Source organism: Loxodonta africana, chromosome 25, assembly GCF_030014295.1.
Source record: "Loxodonta africana isolate mLoxAfr1 chromosome 25, mLoxAfr1.hap2, whole genome shotgun sequence".
Classification (NCBI taxonomy): Eukaryota; Metazoa; Chordata; class Mammalia; order Proboscidea; family Elephantidae; genus Loxodonta; species Loxodonta africana.
Window position 1 is genome coordinate 48,397,860 of NC_087366.1, and position 19,543 is coordinate 48,417,402.

Genomic DNA, 19,543 nt, shown 5'->3' on the forward strand with positions numbered 1-19,543 from the left:
AGTTCAGGGTGAAAGTTCAGCTAAAGGAGCAGTAAAGAAATGTTTATACCACCATCTAGCCCACTAGTATGTCCAGGGTCATCCATGAATAAGAATGGGTTCTGAATGTATGGATGCAATAAGAATGCAGGGTGACTGCCATTCTCCTTGGCCCACACAACTCTACAAGACCTGTGTCCTGCAACGTTCCCTATCTCCCCAATGGCACCTGTCAGAATCAAGAGAGAGAAACTGATGTTAGTGGCAGCGTCTTTCTAAGTAACCACCATCAAACACATTTACTAGCTATGCTGAGACTTTGTTGTCAGCTGCCAGTTGAGTTGGCCCCAACTCATGGCCACCCGATGCACGACAGAACCAAACACTGTCTGGTCCTGCACCATCCTCATGATTGGTTGCAGATTGGGCAGTTCTGATCCACAGGGTTTTCATTGGCTGATTTTGGAAGTTGCCAGCCTGCATGAACAGCAATGAACAAATTTTTAGTTTAATAGCATAAAAAAGAAAAAATGATACATAAAAGGAAAGAGAAGAAAAAAGAGAGAGAAGTAGCCTCCTCAATTGACAAAAAAGCATTTTGTTTCTGTTACTTTCCTAAAGGTCAGCCTGCCGGGTTTCTGACTTCATGAAGATGTGGGCAGCAGTCTTGTCCACACATCAACTTTGTCTTCTCTTACAGGAAGAGGGGTCTTTCCTTCTCTTTAGTGGCAAAAATACCTAATTGCCATGGAGCCTGACTCATGGAGACCCCATGTGTGTCAGAGTAGGACTATGCTCCATAGGGTTTTCAATGGCTGATGTTTTTTGAAGTACGATAGTCCTCCCTTACCTTCAGGGGATACTTTCCAAGACTCCCAGGGATGCCTGAAACCTTGGACAGTACTGAGCCCTTTACATGCTATGTTTTGTCCTGTACGCACATACCTATGATAAAGTTTAATTTATAAATTAGGTACTGTAAGAGATTAACAACAATAACTAATGATAAAATAGAACAATTGTAACAATATACTGTAATAAAAGTTTTGTGAATGTGGGTCTGGGGCAGGACGCCGAGAGATTCATCACACTACCCATTTAGCATTTTCAGACCATGGGTAATTGAAACTGCAGAAAGCCAAACCACAGAGAAGGGGGGCTACTGTAGACCATCAAGCCTTTCTTCTGAGACACCTCTGGGTGGACTCAAGCCTCCAAGCTTTTGGTTAACATCTGAGCGCGTTAACTGTATCACCCAGGGACTTCCTTTAGTGACAACCTCAGGGCTAAAATTAACCTCCTTATCAGTCCCTGGGGAGAATGAATTTCTCAGAAATTCTTCACATGGAGAATTACTTCAAGAAGGGCTAGACCTTCTGGGACCACTTACCACAAAAGCAAATCCTTCTAAGACTTCCATCATGTTGGTTGGTTTTGCCTGTTTTTGAACTTTAAATAAATGGAAGTGTACAAACGTACTTTTTGTCTGGCTTTTTTTGCTCAAATTAGTGTTTGTGAGATTCATTCATATTGGTATATCTTTCAGTGGACACAAAATGGGCAATGTCTTATAATGTAATACATTGATGGACATTTGGGTTGTTTGCAGTTTGGGGCTATTATGAAGAACCTGTTGTGAAGATTTTTGTACATGTCTTTGGTGAATATATTCGTGCGCTTCTGCTAGGTACGTATCTTGGCAGAGAATTAATACATCTAGGTCTGAGATATTGGGTAAATCGAAGTATAGCTTTAGTAGAAACAGACCCCTGGTGGCGAAGTACTTAACAGCTCAGCTGCTAATTGAAAGGTTGGCAGTTCAAATCTACCAGCTGCTCCTTGGAAACCCTATGAGGCAGTTCTACTCTGTCCTATAGTGGTGTAAGGAGCCCTGGTGATGCACTGGTTAAGAGCTCAGCTGCTAACCAAAAGGTTGACAGTTTGAATCCACCAGCGGCTCCTTGGAAACTCTGTGGGGTAGTTCTACTCTGTCCTTATAGGGTTGCTAAAAGTCAGAATTGACTTGCGGGCAATGGGTTTGGTTTGGTTAGTGGGTGTAAAGTGGTATCTCTTTCAGTTTTTATTTGCATTCCCTGATGACTAATGAGGTTAAGCAATTTTCGTATTTTGGTCATTTTGATAACCTGTTCTGTAAAATGCCTGTTCAAGACTTTTGCTCATTTTTCCATTGGATTATCTTTTTCTTATTGATTTGTAGTTCTTTCCGTATTCCAGATATAAGCTTTTGTTGGGTGTATATATATTGAAAATATTTTCTCTCTGAAATTTGTCTTTTCATTCTTTTAGTAGTGTCTCTTGATCAGCAGATTTTCATGACGTGCAATTTATCAATTTTTTCACCTTTGTGGTTAGTGCTTTATGTCTCCTCTTTAAGAAATTTTTGCCTACTCCAGGGTCATCAAGATATTCTCCTACATTTTCCTCTGGAACATTTTTTGTTTTACCTTTTCCCTTTAGCTCTATTGCCATCTCAAATTAGTGTTTGAGTATGGTGTGCAGTGGGGCTTAAGATTTTTTTCTGAATGTACATTTAATTGACCTCACACCATTTATCGAAAAACTACTCCTTATGGATGCTCTGCAGCAGCATCTTTGTCGTCAAACTAGAGTGCTTTTAATGACAATTGTACCACACTGCCTGACTAATGTACTGACAATAGGAATACAACGTTGGCATCCTCTCTAAAAGCCCTAAAGTGCCCTGGTGGTAGGAAGAACATGGCTTCAGTGGAAATGGCCTCGGTGACCAGATTGCAGATGATAAAGGGTGATTCCCATAGCTGCTCCTCAGCCCTGTCTGCAAAGACCCCGCTGCTTTATAAAATTATGTATATATATATACAAAGTTTGAACAATATAGAAAGGTTAAAAAGTGAACAGTACGGGTATATTTCCTCTTGAATAATTCATACACATCTACTTCCCAGTAATAATCACTATTACCATTACTACTAATAATACAAAGTAAGCAAACAAACAAAAACCCTTTCGATCAAGTTAATTCCAACTCATGGAGACCGTATAGGACCGAGTAGAACTGTCCATAGGGTTTCCAAGGCTGTAAATCTTTTTTTTATGGTGCTTTAGGTGAAAGTTTACCACTTAAGTTAATTTTTCATTCAAAAATTTATACACATATTGTTTTGTGACATTGGTCACAATTCCCACAATGTGACAGCCTGCTCTCCTTTTCTACCCTGGGTTCCCTGTGCCCATTCATCCAGTTCCTGTCCCTTCCTGCCTTCCCGTTTTGCTTTTGAACAGGAGTTGCCCATTTGGTCTTGTATATTTGATTCAACTAAGCAGCACATTCCTCAAGGGTGCAATTTTTTGTTTTATAGGCCTGTCTAATCTTTGTCTGAAAAGTGGGCTTTGGGGGTGGTTTCAGTTCTGAGTTAGCAGAGTGTCCGGAAGCCTTAGTTTCGAGGGTTCCTCCAGTCTCTGTCAGACCAGTAAGTCTGGACTTTTTGGGGGAATTTTAATTCTGTTCTATATTTTTCTCCCATTCTACCCAGGACTCTCAGTTGTGATTCCTGTCAGAGCGGTCGGTGGTGGTAGACCAGCATCATCTAGTTCTTCTGGGCTCAGGCTGGTGGAGTCTCTGGTTCATGTGGTCCTTTAGTCCTTTGGGTTAACATTTTCCTTGTGTCTTTGGTTTTCTTCATTCTCCTTTGCTCCAGATGAAACCAATTCCAAGCTTTTAAGATCGCAGATGTTACTCACCGAAGTGAGATGTAGAACATTTTCTTTATGAACTAAGTTATGCCAGTTGACCTAGATGTTCCGGAGACTATGGTCCCTAGACCCCAGCATCAGCTACTTGGTCCTCAAAGTGTTTGAATGTGTCCAGGGAACTTCTATGCTTTTGCTTTGGCCTGGTTGTACTGACTTCCCCTGTATTGTGTGTTGTCTTTAGCGTCACCAAAGTTGACACTTGTCTACTATCTAGCGATTTCCCCTCCCCTCCCACTCTTGTAACCATTGAAGAATTTTTTTCTGTGTGTAAACCTTTTCTTGAGTTCTTATAATAGTGGCCTCATATATTTGTCCTTTTGTGACTGACTTATTTCACTCAGCATAATGCCCTCCAGGTTCATCCATGTTCTGAGACATTTCTTGAATTCATCATTGTTCTTTATCATTGCATAATATTCTGTTATGTGGATGTACCATAATTTATCCATTTATCTGTTGATGGGCATTTAGGTTGTTTCCATCTTTTTGCTTTTGTGAATAGTGCTACAATGAATATGGGTGTGCATATGTCTATTCCTGTGATGGCTCTTATTTCTCCAGGGCATATTCCTAGGAGTGTGACTGCTGGATCATATGGTATTTCTATGTCTATCTTTTCGAGGAAGTGCCATATCGTTTTCCAAAGTGGTTGTACCATTTTACATTCGCACCAGCCGTGCATAAGAGCTCCAATTGCCCCAAAACTTTTCCAACATTTATTTGTATTAATGTCAGTATTTTCTGGATGAGAGATTATTTCATTGTTCCAAGGCTGTAAATCTTTATGGAAGCAGACTACAACATCGTTTTACTACCGAGTGGCTGGTAGGTTCAAACTACTGACCTTTTGGTTAGCAGCTGAGCACTTAACCATTGCACCATGAGGACTCCTTGTTCCTTTCATTTACAATATGTTTTGGATAATTTGCCATGTCACTATGCGTAGACCTACCTCATTCTTCTTAACTGTATAGTTTCTATTGAGTGGATAACCAGTAACCAGTTGCTGCCAACTTGATGCTGACTCACAGCGACCCCATGTGTGTCACTGTAGTACTGCTCTCCATAGGGTTTTCAATGGCTGATTTTTTGGAAGTAGATTGCCAGACTTTTCTTCAAGCAACTTCTGGGTGTACTCGAACCTCCAACCTTTCAGTCAGCAGCCAAGCATGAACTGTTTGCACTACCCAGGGACTGCATTGACTAGATAGGATACCATAACTTCTTTAATAAATCTTCTGATGAAGGACATTTCATTGTATTTAGTTTTTTGTTATTGCAAACAATACTGTAATGAACATTCTTGCATAAATATTTTTGCAAACTTCTGCTTGTCTGTAGCATTCTTTTTTATTGACCGTTTACCACTCTTGGAGCCCTGGTGGCACAGTGGTTAAGAGCTGCAGTGAGTGAGCTACGGCTGCTAACAAAAAGGTTGGCGGTTTGAATCTACCAACTGCTCCTTGGAAACCCTATGGGCCAGTTCTACTCTCGATACGAGTCTCAATACAGTCAATATGAGTGGGAATTGACTCAACGGCAATGAGGTTTACTATAACTAGAATGTAAATTTCATGATGTCAGAAACTTTGTTTTGTTTATTGCAGTGTCTCCAGTACTTCATTCCTAGTGCCTAGCATACAGTAGGAGTTCAATAAATACTTGAACATCTACCACTTTACACCCATCAGATAGACAAAAATAAAAAGTCTGACAATATCAGGTGTTGACAAGGATGTGAAGCAACAGAGAGTTCTCATGCTGATGAGAGTGTAAATTAGTACATTTGATTTGAAGTACATTTGACTAGTACATTTGCAACATGCATATTCTAGGAACAACGATTTTCCTTCATAAAAAAAAAAAACCTTTAATATATTTCCTTCATAGATATATACTAAAGGTATTCTGGCACATATGCTTAAGGAGACATGTACAAGAATTTCATTGAAGCGTTGCTTGTAAAAAAAAAAAATTGAAATGACTTTCAACAGGCCAATGGATAAACTGTCGTAATAATACATTGAAATGAACTAAAACTATATGTATTAACATAAATATATTCCTCAAATGTAGATGACAAAAAATAAGAAAGTTGTAGAAGGATTAGCTTGTATAAAAAGCTTAAAATATACAAAACAATTTTACAGAGTATTTAGAAATACATCCCTGGGTGGCAAAAATGTAGACTGGAGCAGGAAAGGTAAATACCTTGTTCAGGCAAGTGGGTACCTCTAGGAATAGGGAAGGAAATGTGTTCAGGGATGGGTACCAGGAAGCCTCCCTATCTGGAATAATTTATTTAAGCTTTGTGGTGGGCACTTATTTGTCACAGTCTTTACCTTTTTTGTGTGACTAATATATTTCATAATTTAAAAAAGGAGGGATCCCTTTATTCCTATTTTAATGAAAGTTAAAAAAAATCATCAGTGGATGTTGAGTTTTCTCAAATGCCTTTTTGGTATTTCATGGGTGGTATAAATGGTTAAGCACTTTACTACTAGCTGGAACGGTGGGGGTTCAAACCCATCCACAGGTACCTTGGAAGACAGGCCTGGCAATCTGCTTCTAAAAGGTCACACAGCCTTGAAAGCCTTTTGGAGCAGTTTTACTCTGCACATATGGGGTTGCCATGAGTCAGAATCAACTCAATGGCAATTAACAACAACATTAAAATATCACTTTATGTCAAAATCTGGCCCTGGTTTCTCTACCCAGTACATATGACACACCTAATAAACGAATACCTGCCCCTCTCTCAATCCTTCTGCATCTGAGCCCTACAAATTTAAGTCAAGGCCTAGTTCCTCTCAAAGGCTCTCTCTCTGGTGGACTCCTGGGGCTTTTTGAGGGCAAGGGCTCACCCGTTACCACAACTCAAGGGTCCCTTGCATAGTGTTGAGCACCACTGATGGTGGTAACCTTGGTCAAGCTGCTTCTCTTGTTCCTACTGCCCAAGAGTTAGCTCCTCTCCTCATTTGCCACATGTAGTGCAATTAAACTATGTATCCCTTGATTAGGAAGGGCAAGGACCTGTCCTATTAATCAGGACCTGGACCTGACACATAGAAGTCTCTATGGAAATACTTGCTAAATAAACAGGATTAAATGAGATGACACATTTGCATGCACCTGATACAAATGCACTCAGACTTTTAAAAAAATAATTTTTAGAATAGTTTTAGAATTACAGAGAAGTTGACAAAATAGTAAGGAGAGTTCCCTTACACCCCTCACCCAAGCTTCCCTATTGCTAACATCTTATACTACTTATAATAACCAAGAAACCAATATTGGTACGCTGCTATTAGCTGAACTCCACACTTGATTCAGATTTCACTAGCTTGTCTCTAATGTCCTGTTTGTGGTGCAGAGTTCCGTTCAGGGTACATTACAGTTAGTCTGCATGTCTTCTTCTAGTCTGTGGCAGTCTCTCAGACCTTCGTTGTTTTCAATAACCTCGACAGTTTTCAGGAGTGCTGATCAGGTATATGGGTTTTAGGGAGGAAGACCACAGAGGAGAAGTGCCATTCTTAACACATCGTATCAAGGGTACATGCTAAGAACGGGATGTCACTGATTACATTAACGTTGATTTTATGGCCAACGTAGTGTTTGCCAGGTTTCCCCACTGTAAAGTTACTCCCCACCTCTTTCCATGTTCTGTTCTTTGGAATCAAGTCACAAAGTGCAGTGTGCACTCAAAGGGCCGGGAGCTAAGCTCCTAGCTACGTAAACTATTCGAAATTCTTCTGTATGGGAAACTTGTCCCCCCTCCCATTTATTTATTTATTCAATCATTTATTAAAATATTCCCGAATATATGAAAAAACTTCTCAAGAAACTTTTTTTTTTTTGCATTCTGAGAAGTTTCTGAATCGCTATTTAATTACTTCATAAGTAAAATGGCAGGCCCGCTCTAGGAGTTACTATCTCATGCGACATTAACAACCATTTCAGGGGCCACGAAAAGGAGGACGTGGTGGGGTAGGGGCTTGCGGCAGAGGGAGCGGCAGAGTTGGGGTCTGGGGAAGAGTGGGGTGATCCGTAGAGACCCCAGAACCCGCGTTCATCCTCTACCCCTACTCGGACTTGGCATTTATCCCTCAGCAAAACAAGAGTTATTGGCCTGTCAGAACGTTTATTCTTGTCCTGTGCCAACTCCCTTGGGAAACAGAAACTGGCGGCCGCCACCGCCTCCTGCCTTAGAGAGGGAGGGGACAGGTGCCGTCTCGGGCGGTCGGAGCAGCGCCGAACAAACGACGGGACGGAGCCACGGGCGGCCGTCCGCTCCTGCCAGCCGTGGAAGGAGACCTCCCGCCAAAGTCTCCGCCACCTGCAACCGCTGGGTCTGAGCCTTCAGAGGAGGAAACGCTGGCGCGCCCGAGGCGGCGGGGGCGTGGCCGTGGGCGTGGCCTTTACGCAGAAGCGCGTGCGGGCTGCGGCAGCGACCACCGCGGCGGTTGCTGCGCTCGGTAGCGGCGTTGTTGTCTGAGGCGCAGGCGCCGTGAAGTCCACCCGCCCCGGGCCTCGGCTCGCTGTCTGCTCGTCATGGCGACCGAGCAGAGGCCTTACCACCTGGTGGTGTTCGGTGCCTCAGGCTTCACCGGCCAGTTCGTGGCGGAGGAGGTGGCCCGGGAGCAGGTGGACCCACAGCGGAGCGCCCGCCTGCCCTGGGCCGTGGCGGGCCGTTGCCGGGAGAAGCTGCAGCGAGTGCTGGAGAGGGCTGCCCTGAAGCTGGGTAAAAGCGGGCGGGATGGGACGGGGCTTCGGGGCAGCGGGCGCCCTCGCCGGTGCCTCTCTCATCCGAAGCATCCTTAGCCCTGACAGAGTTCCTGTCGCCGGAGATGAGAGTGTCTTCTGCACGGATGCGCCCTACATTTCCTCCGAGTCCTGTTTGAGGACAGGAAGAGGAATGCGATGCCTCAAATACTGACACGTCTTTGTTCCACTCCCTAAATTGGTTAAAAAATTTTTTTCCCATTTTATTTCTTTTCTCTCCCCACTTTTGAATTTCTCTCTTGGCCTGTAGAGCCCCGCCGCCCTCCGCCACGTCTGTCTGGAGAGATAGTCAGGAACTTTAATCTGTCCTTCTCCGCTCCACCCTCTCTGGAGCCAGGGGCACCTGGGGTCTAGCGGTTTCAGGGCGTTTCGTCAGATAGGAAAAGCTGGCACTGGTTTCGTGAAGAGTGTTTGTGCTCTGCCTTGCGTTTTGGGAATGGGAGAGCAACAGCGCTTGGGAAAGCTAAGCTTGCTGAAGAGTTTTACAGATAACGGTGGTGGTGGTTTTTTAATTTATCTGTTGCTTGTAAAATTCCTCCAGCAGTCTTCCACTTCTTCAAGAAAAGAAAGTCTGTATTTCTGGTTTATACTTTTACTTATTCCCTTCAGCATTCACCCAACATACGTTTATTGAACGGAGTTTCCATTCTAAGTGCGGAGAATACAGATGTGGGAGACACACAAACACCCCTACACCCTGCCCGCATGCAGCTGACATTCTAGTGGGCAGAGGCATCGAATTTAGGACCCAGTAGCCTTTAAATTTGGCTCTTAATTTTCCACCCTAGAGTCCTCTCATACAGACAAATAGCAGCTGTTAGATAGAGTGCTGGGGGTATACTGCATTCTTTTTAGGTTTCATCCCACATCCTTGTAAGTCCACAGGAAACCCTGCTTTTAATGAGAATATAGAATCTAATTTGTTGGTGGTTATATAGAAACCCTGGTGGCATACTGGTTAAGAGTTTGGCTGCTAACCAAAAGGTCTGCAGTTCGAATCCACCAGACTCTCTTTGGAAGCCCTGTGGAGCAATTCTCCCCTGTCCTATAGGGTTGCTATGAGTCAGAATCGACTCCACAGCAATGGGTGTGGTTTTTTTGGTTTATGTCGAAGATAACCACATGGGCTTGACTCTCCTACAACTCTTAACTGTTGTCACTACCAGCACACAGAATCTTGACCAAAGAGCTTTTGGTCATCGCTTTTCTGAGAAAATTTTCACCGTTAAAATATATTCTTCCATTTCTCTTTCCTGCTCAACAAGACTGTACAGGTACAGCCTAATTACCTACTCTTTGTAACACCCAAATCAAGGTGTGGGTTGCATACCCTGACCCAACAAAGCCTGCATTGCTCTAGTGATTCAGTGAATTCCACTTACTATGAGCCTGATGTTTTTACACAGGCTGTGCTTTTAATCTGTCCTTTTTTGTTCTCAGGGCGTTGATGTTGGTTAACATTCTCCCAGCCCCCATAATTGAATCATGTGTGATTGTAATTGACAAGTTATTTTTATAATATAAATCTCTTGGCACAGAAGTCAGGAAGATCATCTACTTCAGCATCTAAAGTTGATTGTAAAATTGACATGTTACACAGGATTGTCATTTACACCATACTTACGTTAGATCTTTTTTTTTAAGTTCGTAATGTTTTTTAGTAATCCAGTATTAACTTCATTTTCTTCATAGTCTTTTAACTCGGTTAAAAATAATTTTATCCTCTGAGCAGGAGAGTTAGCTTTCAGTATATTTAGTAAATTTGTTGTCACTAGTTGCTATAAAAAGATCTGGCAAACCTAATGTTGTACCAGGATTTGCTTAAAATGATTTGTTTCTTATTTTAGGAAGACCGACACTACCATCTGAAGTTGGAATAATAATTTGTGATATCACTAATCCAGCCTCACTTGATGAAATGGCTAAACAGGCAACAGTTGTCCTCAATTGTGTAGGACCAGTAAGTGATCAACCCTTCTTTGTGTCATAACAAACAGTCCATTCATTGCTAGCAAAATCTGGTATTTCAAATTCCAGAGGAACATGAGGGCAGAGAACAGAAGAGTTTGTTAATGACCTTAACCCCATATGGGAAGTTTTCACTTCTTAGGAGGAGTAAATGGTTATGACAAAGTCTCCTTAGAGAGAGGGTGGCAGACTTTCTGTGATGCTGTAGTCAAGGAAGGTGTGCTGGTATGTTCACTGGTTAAAGCTATGATTGCCAAGCTTTTTTTTTAAATGTATGGCCCTTCTGTAAAAATTGTTTTGAGTATGCATCCCCAATATATTTTTTATTTATAAGTTATATTTTTGTATTACCATACAAAATATTTAATATATATATATTTGGAACAGGAGCCAAAATATATATGTTTTAAATATATATTTTTTAAATGCACGAAAAGTAGAGACTGAAAAAGCATTAATTTATTTAATAAATCTTTATTGAATACTCACCATATGTAAAAGCCACAGTTCTAGGCACCTGGGGCACAATGGTGAACAAAACAGGAAATCCCTCATGGAGCCTACATTCTAGTGAAGGAGACAAAACAAAAAATTATATTAGGTAGTGATAAGTGCTTTGGAGGAAAATACATCAGGGTAAGGTAAAGATATGGAGAGATTGACAGGTCATGCTATATTACATGGTTGGTTGGGAAAGCCCCTATGAGGAACTGACATTTGAGCAGAGACCTGAATGAAGTGAGGGAGCAAACTATATGAATATTTTTGAGAAGAGTGTTCCAGGGAATAGCAAGTACAAAGGCCTGAGATAAGAATGTGCTTAATGAGACTGAGGAATGTGAAAGGCCAGTGTGGCTGAAGCCCTGGGAACAGGGCAGAAAGGTGGTCAGTTAGATTGGATGTTATAGGCCAAGGTCAAGATTTGGATTTTCTTCTAAATAGGACGAAGAGTCATTAACTAGTTCTCAAGGACATGAGTTCTTTGGCTTTTGAGAGGAAAAACAGATGGTAGGGAACAAACAGAATAGCCCAAGGAAAACAAACACCAGAATAGTAAAGGTGGTGAGAAGTGATTGAGTTCAGAGTATATTTTGAAAGAACCAACAGCCTTTGCTGTTGTACTGGATGTGAAAGAGGGGAGTCAAAGTTGACTCCAAGTCTTCAGGCCCATGCAACAGGGTGAATGATGATGACATGTGCTGACCTGGGAAACCATCACAATTGGCAAAACATTTGAAAACTACACATGTAGAAGAATTTTGATAATTTTTTTATTGAAAGCAAAAAGTTTCAAACTGTTATTAAATAAAGCTATATTTAAAATGTTGTTTATTTACATGTATCTTGTCCTTAACCAGCTTAGGTTCCACGGTCCATTGCTATAATCGCTTTCTTATGTATACCCTCAATCACCTCTCTTGTCCTCCCTTCCTCAGTTCTCTGGCGGAACTCCAGCCCTCGTTACTGTAATTCTGTGCTTATTCTCTACCTGTACATGAGTGGTCCAGTGTGGCTGGAGAAACACACATCACCACGCTGACTGGTCTCATAAATATGTGGTCACAAGCCTCAAGTCGGACCTCAGCGCCTCAGCAGTTCTGCCACATTTTCCTACTTTATTTTCCTCTCAAGCAACGCTTTCACAACAACTTTTTCCTCAAACTTTTAGCATCCCACTCTGTTCATTCTTCTGTGATGATTTTTTTGCTTTTTTTTTTTTTTTACTGTGAAAAGAGAAGCTGTCAAAAAAGAATTTCTTCATCTTCCTAACACCAGATCTACCTACCTATGTTAAACCCAGTACTCTGCTTTACCTCTTGTTACAAGGAAAAACTGCCTGTGCACCTGCTGGGTGTAGTCTGCAGTTACACGCTTTCTTGTTTTCAAATTTGCCCTCTTTACTGGATTATTTGTCAGCATACAAATATGTGATATCTGTTGTCTTAAAAAAAAATTCCTTTGATTCCACAGACCCTTTAACTACTGCTGCAATTTTCTGTGAGCCAGTTTAGCAGAACTCCTTGAAGAATTATCTTTACTCACTGTCTCCACTTTTTCACATCCTAACTCTATGGAGCAGTTCTACTCTGTCCTATAGGATCTCTGTGAGACAGAATCAACTTGATGGCAAGTGGGTTTGGTTTTGGGTTTTGGTATTCTAAAACTGCTCTCACCAGGCTTTTATCTTAACTTACTCCAAGGTAGGGGCACTACTTGGCACTACCCTGCCAAGGTCCCCATCCTGCCAAATCCAATCATCAATTCTAAGTCCTCGTTTTAATTACATCTCTTGGCATTTGATCCAGTTGATCACGTTCTCCTTTCCTCTCGTGGCTTCTGGATTCTCATCCTCTCCTCATTTTCCTCCTGCCCACCAGCTTTGTTGCATCTCCAGTGATGGATCCTTTTATCCTCTTCCGTCTAAATGCTAGAGGCCTCCAGAGCTCAGGCCTTAGAAACTCTTCACTGTTTATGCTCTCACAGACACAATTTTCCAAACAGTGGATTGTGAAATCAATTTAATGGGTTGAGTCTCAGCATTTAAAAAAAAAAATCAAATAGACTCGAATACAAAATATCAGGGTGCATCACATTTAATAGGAGTAAAAAGTACTGGTTCATTAAACTTTTCTTCATTTAGAGATATTTGTGTATGGGGTTGCTGTGTGAAATGAATTTCTTAGCATGGCTTGTGGTCAAAAAGTTTGAAAGCCATTGCTTTAAATACTATTTGTATGATGCTGGTGATATATTTGTCAGTGAGGATCTCTTCCCTACACTTCAGACTAGCAGATCTAACTACCTCCTTCTTGATAATCTTTACTTGGATGGCTCAGTCTAGATTTTTTGCTCCTTCCTCAGCTCTACTTGGATTGTCACTTTTACTTTGTAATATGCATAACAGAAAATTTATACTTCTAGGGACAGAGGAAGTATCAGCTTTGTTAGTTTGGGGTCGTCATCATTTGTTTATTTATAGGTATCTTAACAACTTGTCTATTTTGGGAAGATTTATTTAGTTAAAGCCAATGGATATCTGCGACATTAGTTCACAATACGTTAAAAATGACTGACTGAATGAAGCTGTCTCACTCCAGCCTCCTCTGTGTTGTGAAACTCCCATGCTCCCCTCAGGATACCTCTTGTATCCCATATTCAACACACGGCCACTTGACGTGGGCCCAGGGAACATGCTGTAGTCAGTCCATATATTAGCTAGTAATGAAACTTATTTCCTCCTTTTTGTTTCCTATAAAAATTAGCATGAATAAAAGTTCTAACATTTACTTCCACATATGGTGAATTGTTTTGTCTACTTTCTTGGGGGTAAGCACACCTACTTGAGAGACTACTAGGAGTGAGGAGATTCGGATTGCAATTTTGATCTGTAAGCTAATTGGTTTCACATAGGAGAAATGTCTTCTGAGATCAAGGATTGCTACTCTGACTCTCCATTTATCTCAAAAACAGAAGAGTAGTTAGTAGAAAGAAGTGATGCTGTTAATAAGAAAAAAAATAAATGCTAGCATTTACTGAGCACTGTCTACTTGGCACTATACTAAGCTCATAACACTATCTTATTTCATCCTCAGAACAACCCAACAAGAGGTGCTATTATATTACTGAGGAGCCCTGGTGGCCCAGTGTTTAAGCACTTAACTGCTAATGGAAAGGTTGCAGTCTGAACCCTGCCCCCGCCGCTCCAAGGTAGAAGGATGCACAGTCTGCTTCAGTAAAGATTTACAGCCTTGGAAACCCTATAGGGCAGTTACGCTGTATCTTACAAGGTCGCTATGAGTCATTTTTCCATGAAGAAATCGAAACTTAGAGAGGTAAAGTAACTTGCTCAAGGTCACACAGCTAGTGAGTACAGGGCCAAACTTTAGAAATCAGGAGAGTAGGTGAGATTTTCCAGGGAGAATGTCTAGAGCAGTAATTCTCCATCTTTAATGTGCTTAAGAATCACTTGTGAACCTTATTTATGATGCAGGTTACTGGAGTCTACCCCAGAAAGCCTGATTCAGGAGGTCTGAGGTGAGACTGAGTAACCAGTATGTTTAACAAGCATCTTAGTGCTGCTGTGACAGAAGTAAAGCTTTGGGTTTAACAAACAAGTTAATTTTCTCACAGTTTAGGAGGCTGGAAGTCTGAATTCAGAGCGCTGGCTCTAGGGGAAGGCTCTGTCAACTCGGGAAAATCCTTGTCTCAGCTTCTGTAGTGTTCTTGATGTTTCTTGGACATCATCACGTGGCATCTGTCTTCCCCCATTCATGCTTGCTTGTTTCTTTGCCTAATTTCCTTTTATATATCTCAAAAGTGGTAAGGTTTAAGACCTACCCTATACTGATGGCTTCCTTAACATCACCAAGGAAATCCTATTCCTAAATGGGATTACATTCACAGGTATATTGTACTATAGTTGTTTTGTGCCATTGACCTAATTCCAACTCATAGTGACCCTGTTGTTCGGTGCTGTCAAGTTGATTCCAACTCATAGCGACCCTGTAGGACAGAGCTGAACTGCCTCATAGGGTTTCCAAGGAGCCACTGATGGATTTGAACTGCTGACCTTTTGGTTAGCAGCTGAGGTCTTAACCAGTATGCCACCAGGGCTCCAGTGACTCTGTAGGACAGAGTAACACTGCCCCATAGGGTTTCGTAGTCTGTAGTCTTTACAGAAGAGGAGCCCTGGTGGCACAGTGGTTAAGTGCTCAGCTGCTAACCGAAAGTTCAGTGGTTCGAACCAACCAGTGGCTCTGGGGGAGAAAGATACAGCATATCTGCGTCCATCAAGATTTACAGCCTTGAAAACCCTATGGGGCAGTTTTCTGCGTCCTGTATGGTTGCTTTGGGTTGGAATTGACTTGATGGCAATGAGTAAGGTAATCTTTATGAAAGCAGACTGTCATATCTTTCTCCCGAAGAATGGCTGATGGGTTCAAACTGCTGACCTTTCAGTTAGCAGTTGACGGTTTAACTGTTGTGCCAACAGAGCTCCTTCCACAGGGATGGGGTTAGGATTTACATGTATTTTGGAGGATGCAATTAAAACCATAACAACAAGTGACCCAGGTGATTCTAGAGTGGACTTCTAATCAACTTGAGAAACTTTGGTGTAAAAGAACCAAGAAAAGGGCCAAAGAAGGACTCATTTGAGTTTCATGGTGGGGTGTCAGCCTACCCCAAGGATTGCTTGAGATGATCCATTGGAGTCAGAAAGAAAACAGAGCTTCAATTTTTATTTATTTTAATCTCAACTGTATTCTATTTTGTGTATGCTTAAAATGCATTATTAGTGTAGTTCTGTAGATCATGCGAGTGACTTGTAGATGGAGTCATATAGCTAATAGATGATAGATTCAGATTGTGAACTTCGATCTCTCTGCCTTGAAAGCCCATTTTTCCATTGTACCAGACAGCTTCAGTAATTTTATGTGGTTGGTTAATGGCCGAGGAGGAACTAGGTTAAAATATACTTCTGCCAGTCCAGTAATTCCAGTGCCATCCGCCATTTTTAAGAAGGATGGTGGGAATCTGGAAGTGAGGCCATGTAGTTGATCTTTAGATAAACAGGACAACCCGTGTGACCTACTCGAAAAGTCAATCCTTGCATTGCCCTGCCTTTTAAGTGTCCCTTGAAGGCTGGAATTAAAAAATTATCTCCTTCCTCCATCTTTTGCTACCAGGAGTGAGAAAATCAAAAGTTTGTTCCCCTCCTTACTCTACTTTCACAAATAAAAATATTTGTTATACTTCCCTTTGAAGTATTGAGGGGACTGAATCTTGGCCTGTTTTATTATACATTTAAATTTTTATTTTAATTCCTGGAGTTTGAGTAACACATAAATGGGAAGATTCAACATCATAAGCCTCAGAATATCTCCTCTGTCCACTATTACACTTACCCTCCTCAAACCAGCTCTTCTTCCTGCTTTTCTTTATTTTGTAAAATAGTACCACCAACCTTTGGCCCCGTGTCCAGCTATTCAGGAAGTCCAGTCATTTCTACCTTTTCAGTATATCTTATCCTAAGTATATCCTGCCACTTCCTTAGTTTAGTCTCTCAGGATTCCTAATCTAGTTTTAAACTCCAGTATTGCAAGCAGAGTGGCGTGTTGGTACTATAGATTTTACACCACCATCCATTTAAAATCCTCCAGGGGAGCCTATTAATCTAGAAGAATAAAGTCCAAACTCGTTAGTATGGCACTCATAGTCTTTCCTGATCTGGACCTGGTGTTTCTTTCCAAACTCATCTCTCTCCACCCTGTACTTCAAGTATCCTGAACAGCTTACAGTTTCATCTGTGCCCTTTCTTGTACCTTTATATATACTTTTCCCTTTATCTAGATTTTTCTTTTCCCTGACAAATCTTTACTCTTCCTTCAGGATTCACCTCAAATGAGTCACTTCTATAAAACCTTCCTTGTCTTTGCCAGTTAGAGGTAAACACACCTTCCTCTGTGATGCCATTGTGCCTTATTTACGCTGTGAGGTAAAACAGTGTAGTTAGGTTATTTTCTCAGCTTATCCTTAGGACACTTTATTAACATTTGGTTTCTTAATAGTGAAAACTACCTCCAAGACTAAATCGTATTTCATTCATTTAAACTTGTTAGCTAAGAGTAAACTGTTGGTTTTCTTTGTCTCCCCCAGTATCGATTTTATGGAGAACCTGTAGTAAAAGCATGTATTGAAAATGGAACTAGTTGTATTGACATCTCTGGAGAACCTCAGGTATGGAAAATGAAAAAGCATAGAATTAATAACACATAATTTTCTGTTTAATGCAGTGGAAAGTATTTAGTGTAATTTTGTAGCTATATATTAGAAATTAATGACTTCTTCCTAAGGTAATAAAGGTGGTATTCCTATGGAAGTAAACACTGATCACTTGAAGGAGCACACTGATGTTGAGGACTTGTCTTCAGTTTTTTTTGAATTTTTTCCTTCCCCACAACCTCATTTATTTCAAGTCTTTTCTTTGTATATGTGATGTGCTGATTTTTACAGCTGCTGCATGTTGCAAATTAAATTCATTAAAACTTATTGTATGTAAGTCTCAGCGTCACACTTCTGTGACTTTCTCATTAGGAATATCCTTTTTAAAATTGGGTCTCTACAGCATTGTGGAAAAATAAATTTAAAATCCCATCAACCTAAAAACTTTGAATGTTCACATTTATTGAATGCTTACCACATGCCCGACACTGTGATAAGCATTTTATGTAACTTTTTTAACATTTCTATGAAGTAGGTATCTTCATCCCTGTTTTATAGATGAGAAAACTGAAGCTTAGCAGGGTTAAGTATCTTCTCAAAGTCACGCAACTAGTGTGTAGAAGAAATAGGCTTCAACTGAGATTTGTCTGACTACAGGAAGTGGTGTAATAATAAACACTAAGCTACACTGCCTCCTTTAAAACTATAACCTCTTAAGTCTCTATAGCCTCTACTGATTATTATCAGTGTACCAGTATAATACATAATTAGAGTTTATTAATTGGGAATATATATTAGAAAATAGTAAAAAAAAATTGATTCACATAGAAGTCATGAATGAAACAAACAAAAAAGAGGTAGAAAACTTGAATCAAACAATTTCTATGTTATTTAAAATATCCCAAAGCATAGAAAATGGTGAAAAGCTGCTAAGTCATCTTATAAGCTACCATAAACAATATCAAAACCTAATAAAGAGCCAGAATATATAAAGAATTCTTTCTACTCAATAATAGAAAGACAAGTAGCCCATTAAAAAAAAAAATAGACAAAGGGAGGAGAGGAGACAGATCTCTTGTGCAGAATTCCAAATAGTTTATATAGCTACTCTGCCTTCAAGGAGGGGAGCATAACTCTTTCCTGCCATTCTATCCATCTACCTTTTTATCTAAATACATGCATAGATACATATCTGTAATGACATTCATCTGGGTAATGCATTTTGGGGTAATTTTTGCTTTTTTTGTATTTTTCTAGATTAATTTTTTTAGTATTTTACTTTCAAAAGTCATTCTAGTTAATAGTGTCATTAAATTAATAGTGTCATTAAGATTAGCATATCTTCCCCATCACCTGGCATATGGCAGGCATACAGTAAATATTTGCTGAATAAGTAGAAAAAAGTTTTAACAGTATTTTACCTCAAAACCATATTATTTATCATTTGTCTTTAAAGGTAAATCACTTAATATTGGTTTAGGTGTTTCTATATAGTTCTGATTGAGATTTTTGTCTTGGACTTTTTAGTTTCTGGAACTAATGTATTGGAAGTATCATGAGAAAGCTGCAGAAAAAGGGGTTTACATCATTGGAAGCAGTGGCTTTGACTCCATTCCAGCAGATCTGGGAGTATTATATACCCGAAATAAAATGAACGGTAATTATTGATTAGTAAGCAGTAATTGAGTTTAAGAGTAGAAAGGCTTCATGTTTGTAATTGTGATTAACTAAAATCTAGTTTTGAAGAGAAACAGCTATAAATGGGTAATGTTAAAACATGTGCTTTGTTTTTTTAATGCAGCTGTATCTGTAATAAAATGTTATTCACACTATTGTTTTTCAAGACATGGAAGGTATCATAAAAAATCATAAGTGTTCTAAAATGAGGAATTATCCATTGTCTCAGTTTATTTCTGATTAAAACACGTTGCTGTGGGGTTGATTCTGACTCATAGTGACTCTATAGGACAGAGTAGAACTGCCCTATAGGGTTTCCAAGACTGTAATCTTTAAAGGAGCATTTTTAAAAGTATAATTTATACAGATATTTCAGTTACAAGGTTTAACATTTTTTGAAAAAGCTAGAAAGTACTGAACAGAGAATTTGTCATCTTTTTTACCCCGTTTATAAGATGCAGACAATAAGAATGGAAGAAATCATCAATATTATAGTAAAACGTTATTATGGTGAAACAATGAAAGTTACTAATATTGTGCATATTTAAAAAGTGGCATCTTATTAGAGATGACCTTAGAAAATGACTTGAAACAGTTAACTCCAGTGCCACATAAACTGTTCTAAAGCTTAATTTAAAAAGATGGAAAGTGTTCCAAT

The 19,543-nt window shown here is 40.1% G+C and overlaps 1 protein-coding gene across 1 annotated transcript in view; it reads left to right on the plus strand.

Annotated features, from left to right (window-relative positions):
* The first annotated feature begins 8,238 nt into the window (after positions 1 to 8,238).
* SCCPDH (saccharopine dehydrogenase (putative)) overlaps positions 8,239 to 19,543 on the plus strand; it is a 48,961-nt gene continuing 37,656 nt past the window's right edge. Inside the window, exons 1-4 of the mRNA XM_003410924.3 lie at positions 8,239 to 8,476; positions 10,365 to 10,477; positions 17,143 to 17,223; positions 18,736 to 18,865. Of these exons, the coding sequence (XP_003410972.2) occupies positions 8,287 to 8,476; positions 10,365 to 10,477; positions 17,143 to 17,223; positions 18,736 to 18,865 (514 nt within the window). The 5' untranslated portion in view covers positions 8,239 to 8,286. The remainder of the gene's footprint in view (positions 8,477 to 10,364; positions 10,478 to 17,142; positions 17,224 to 18,735; positions 18,866 to 19,543) is intronic.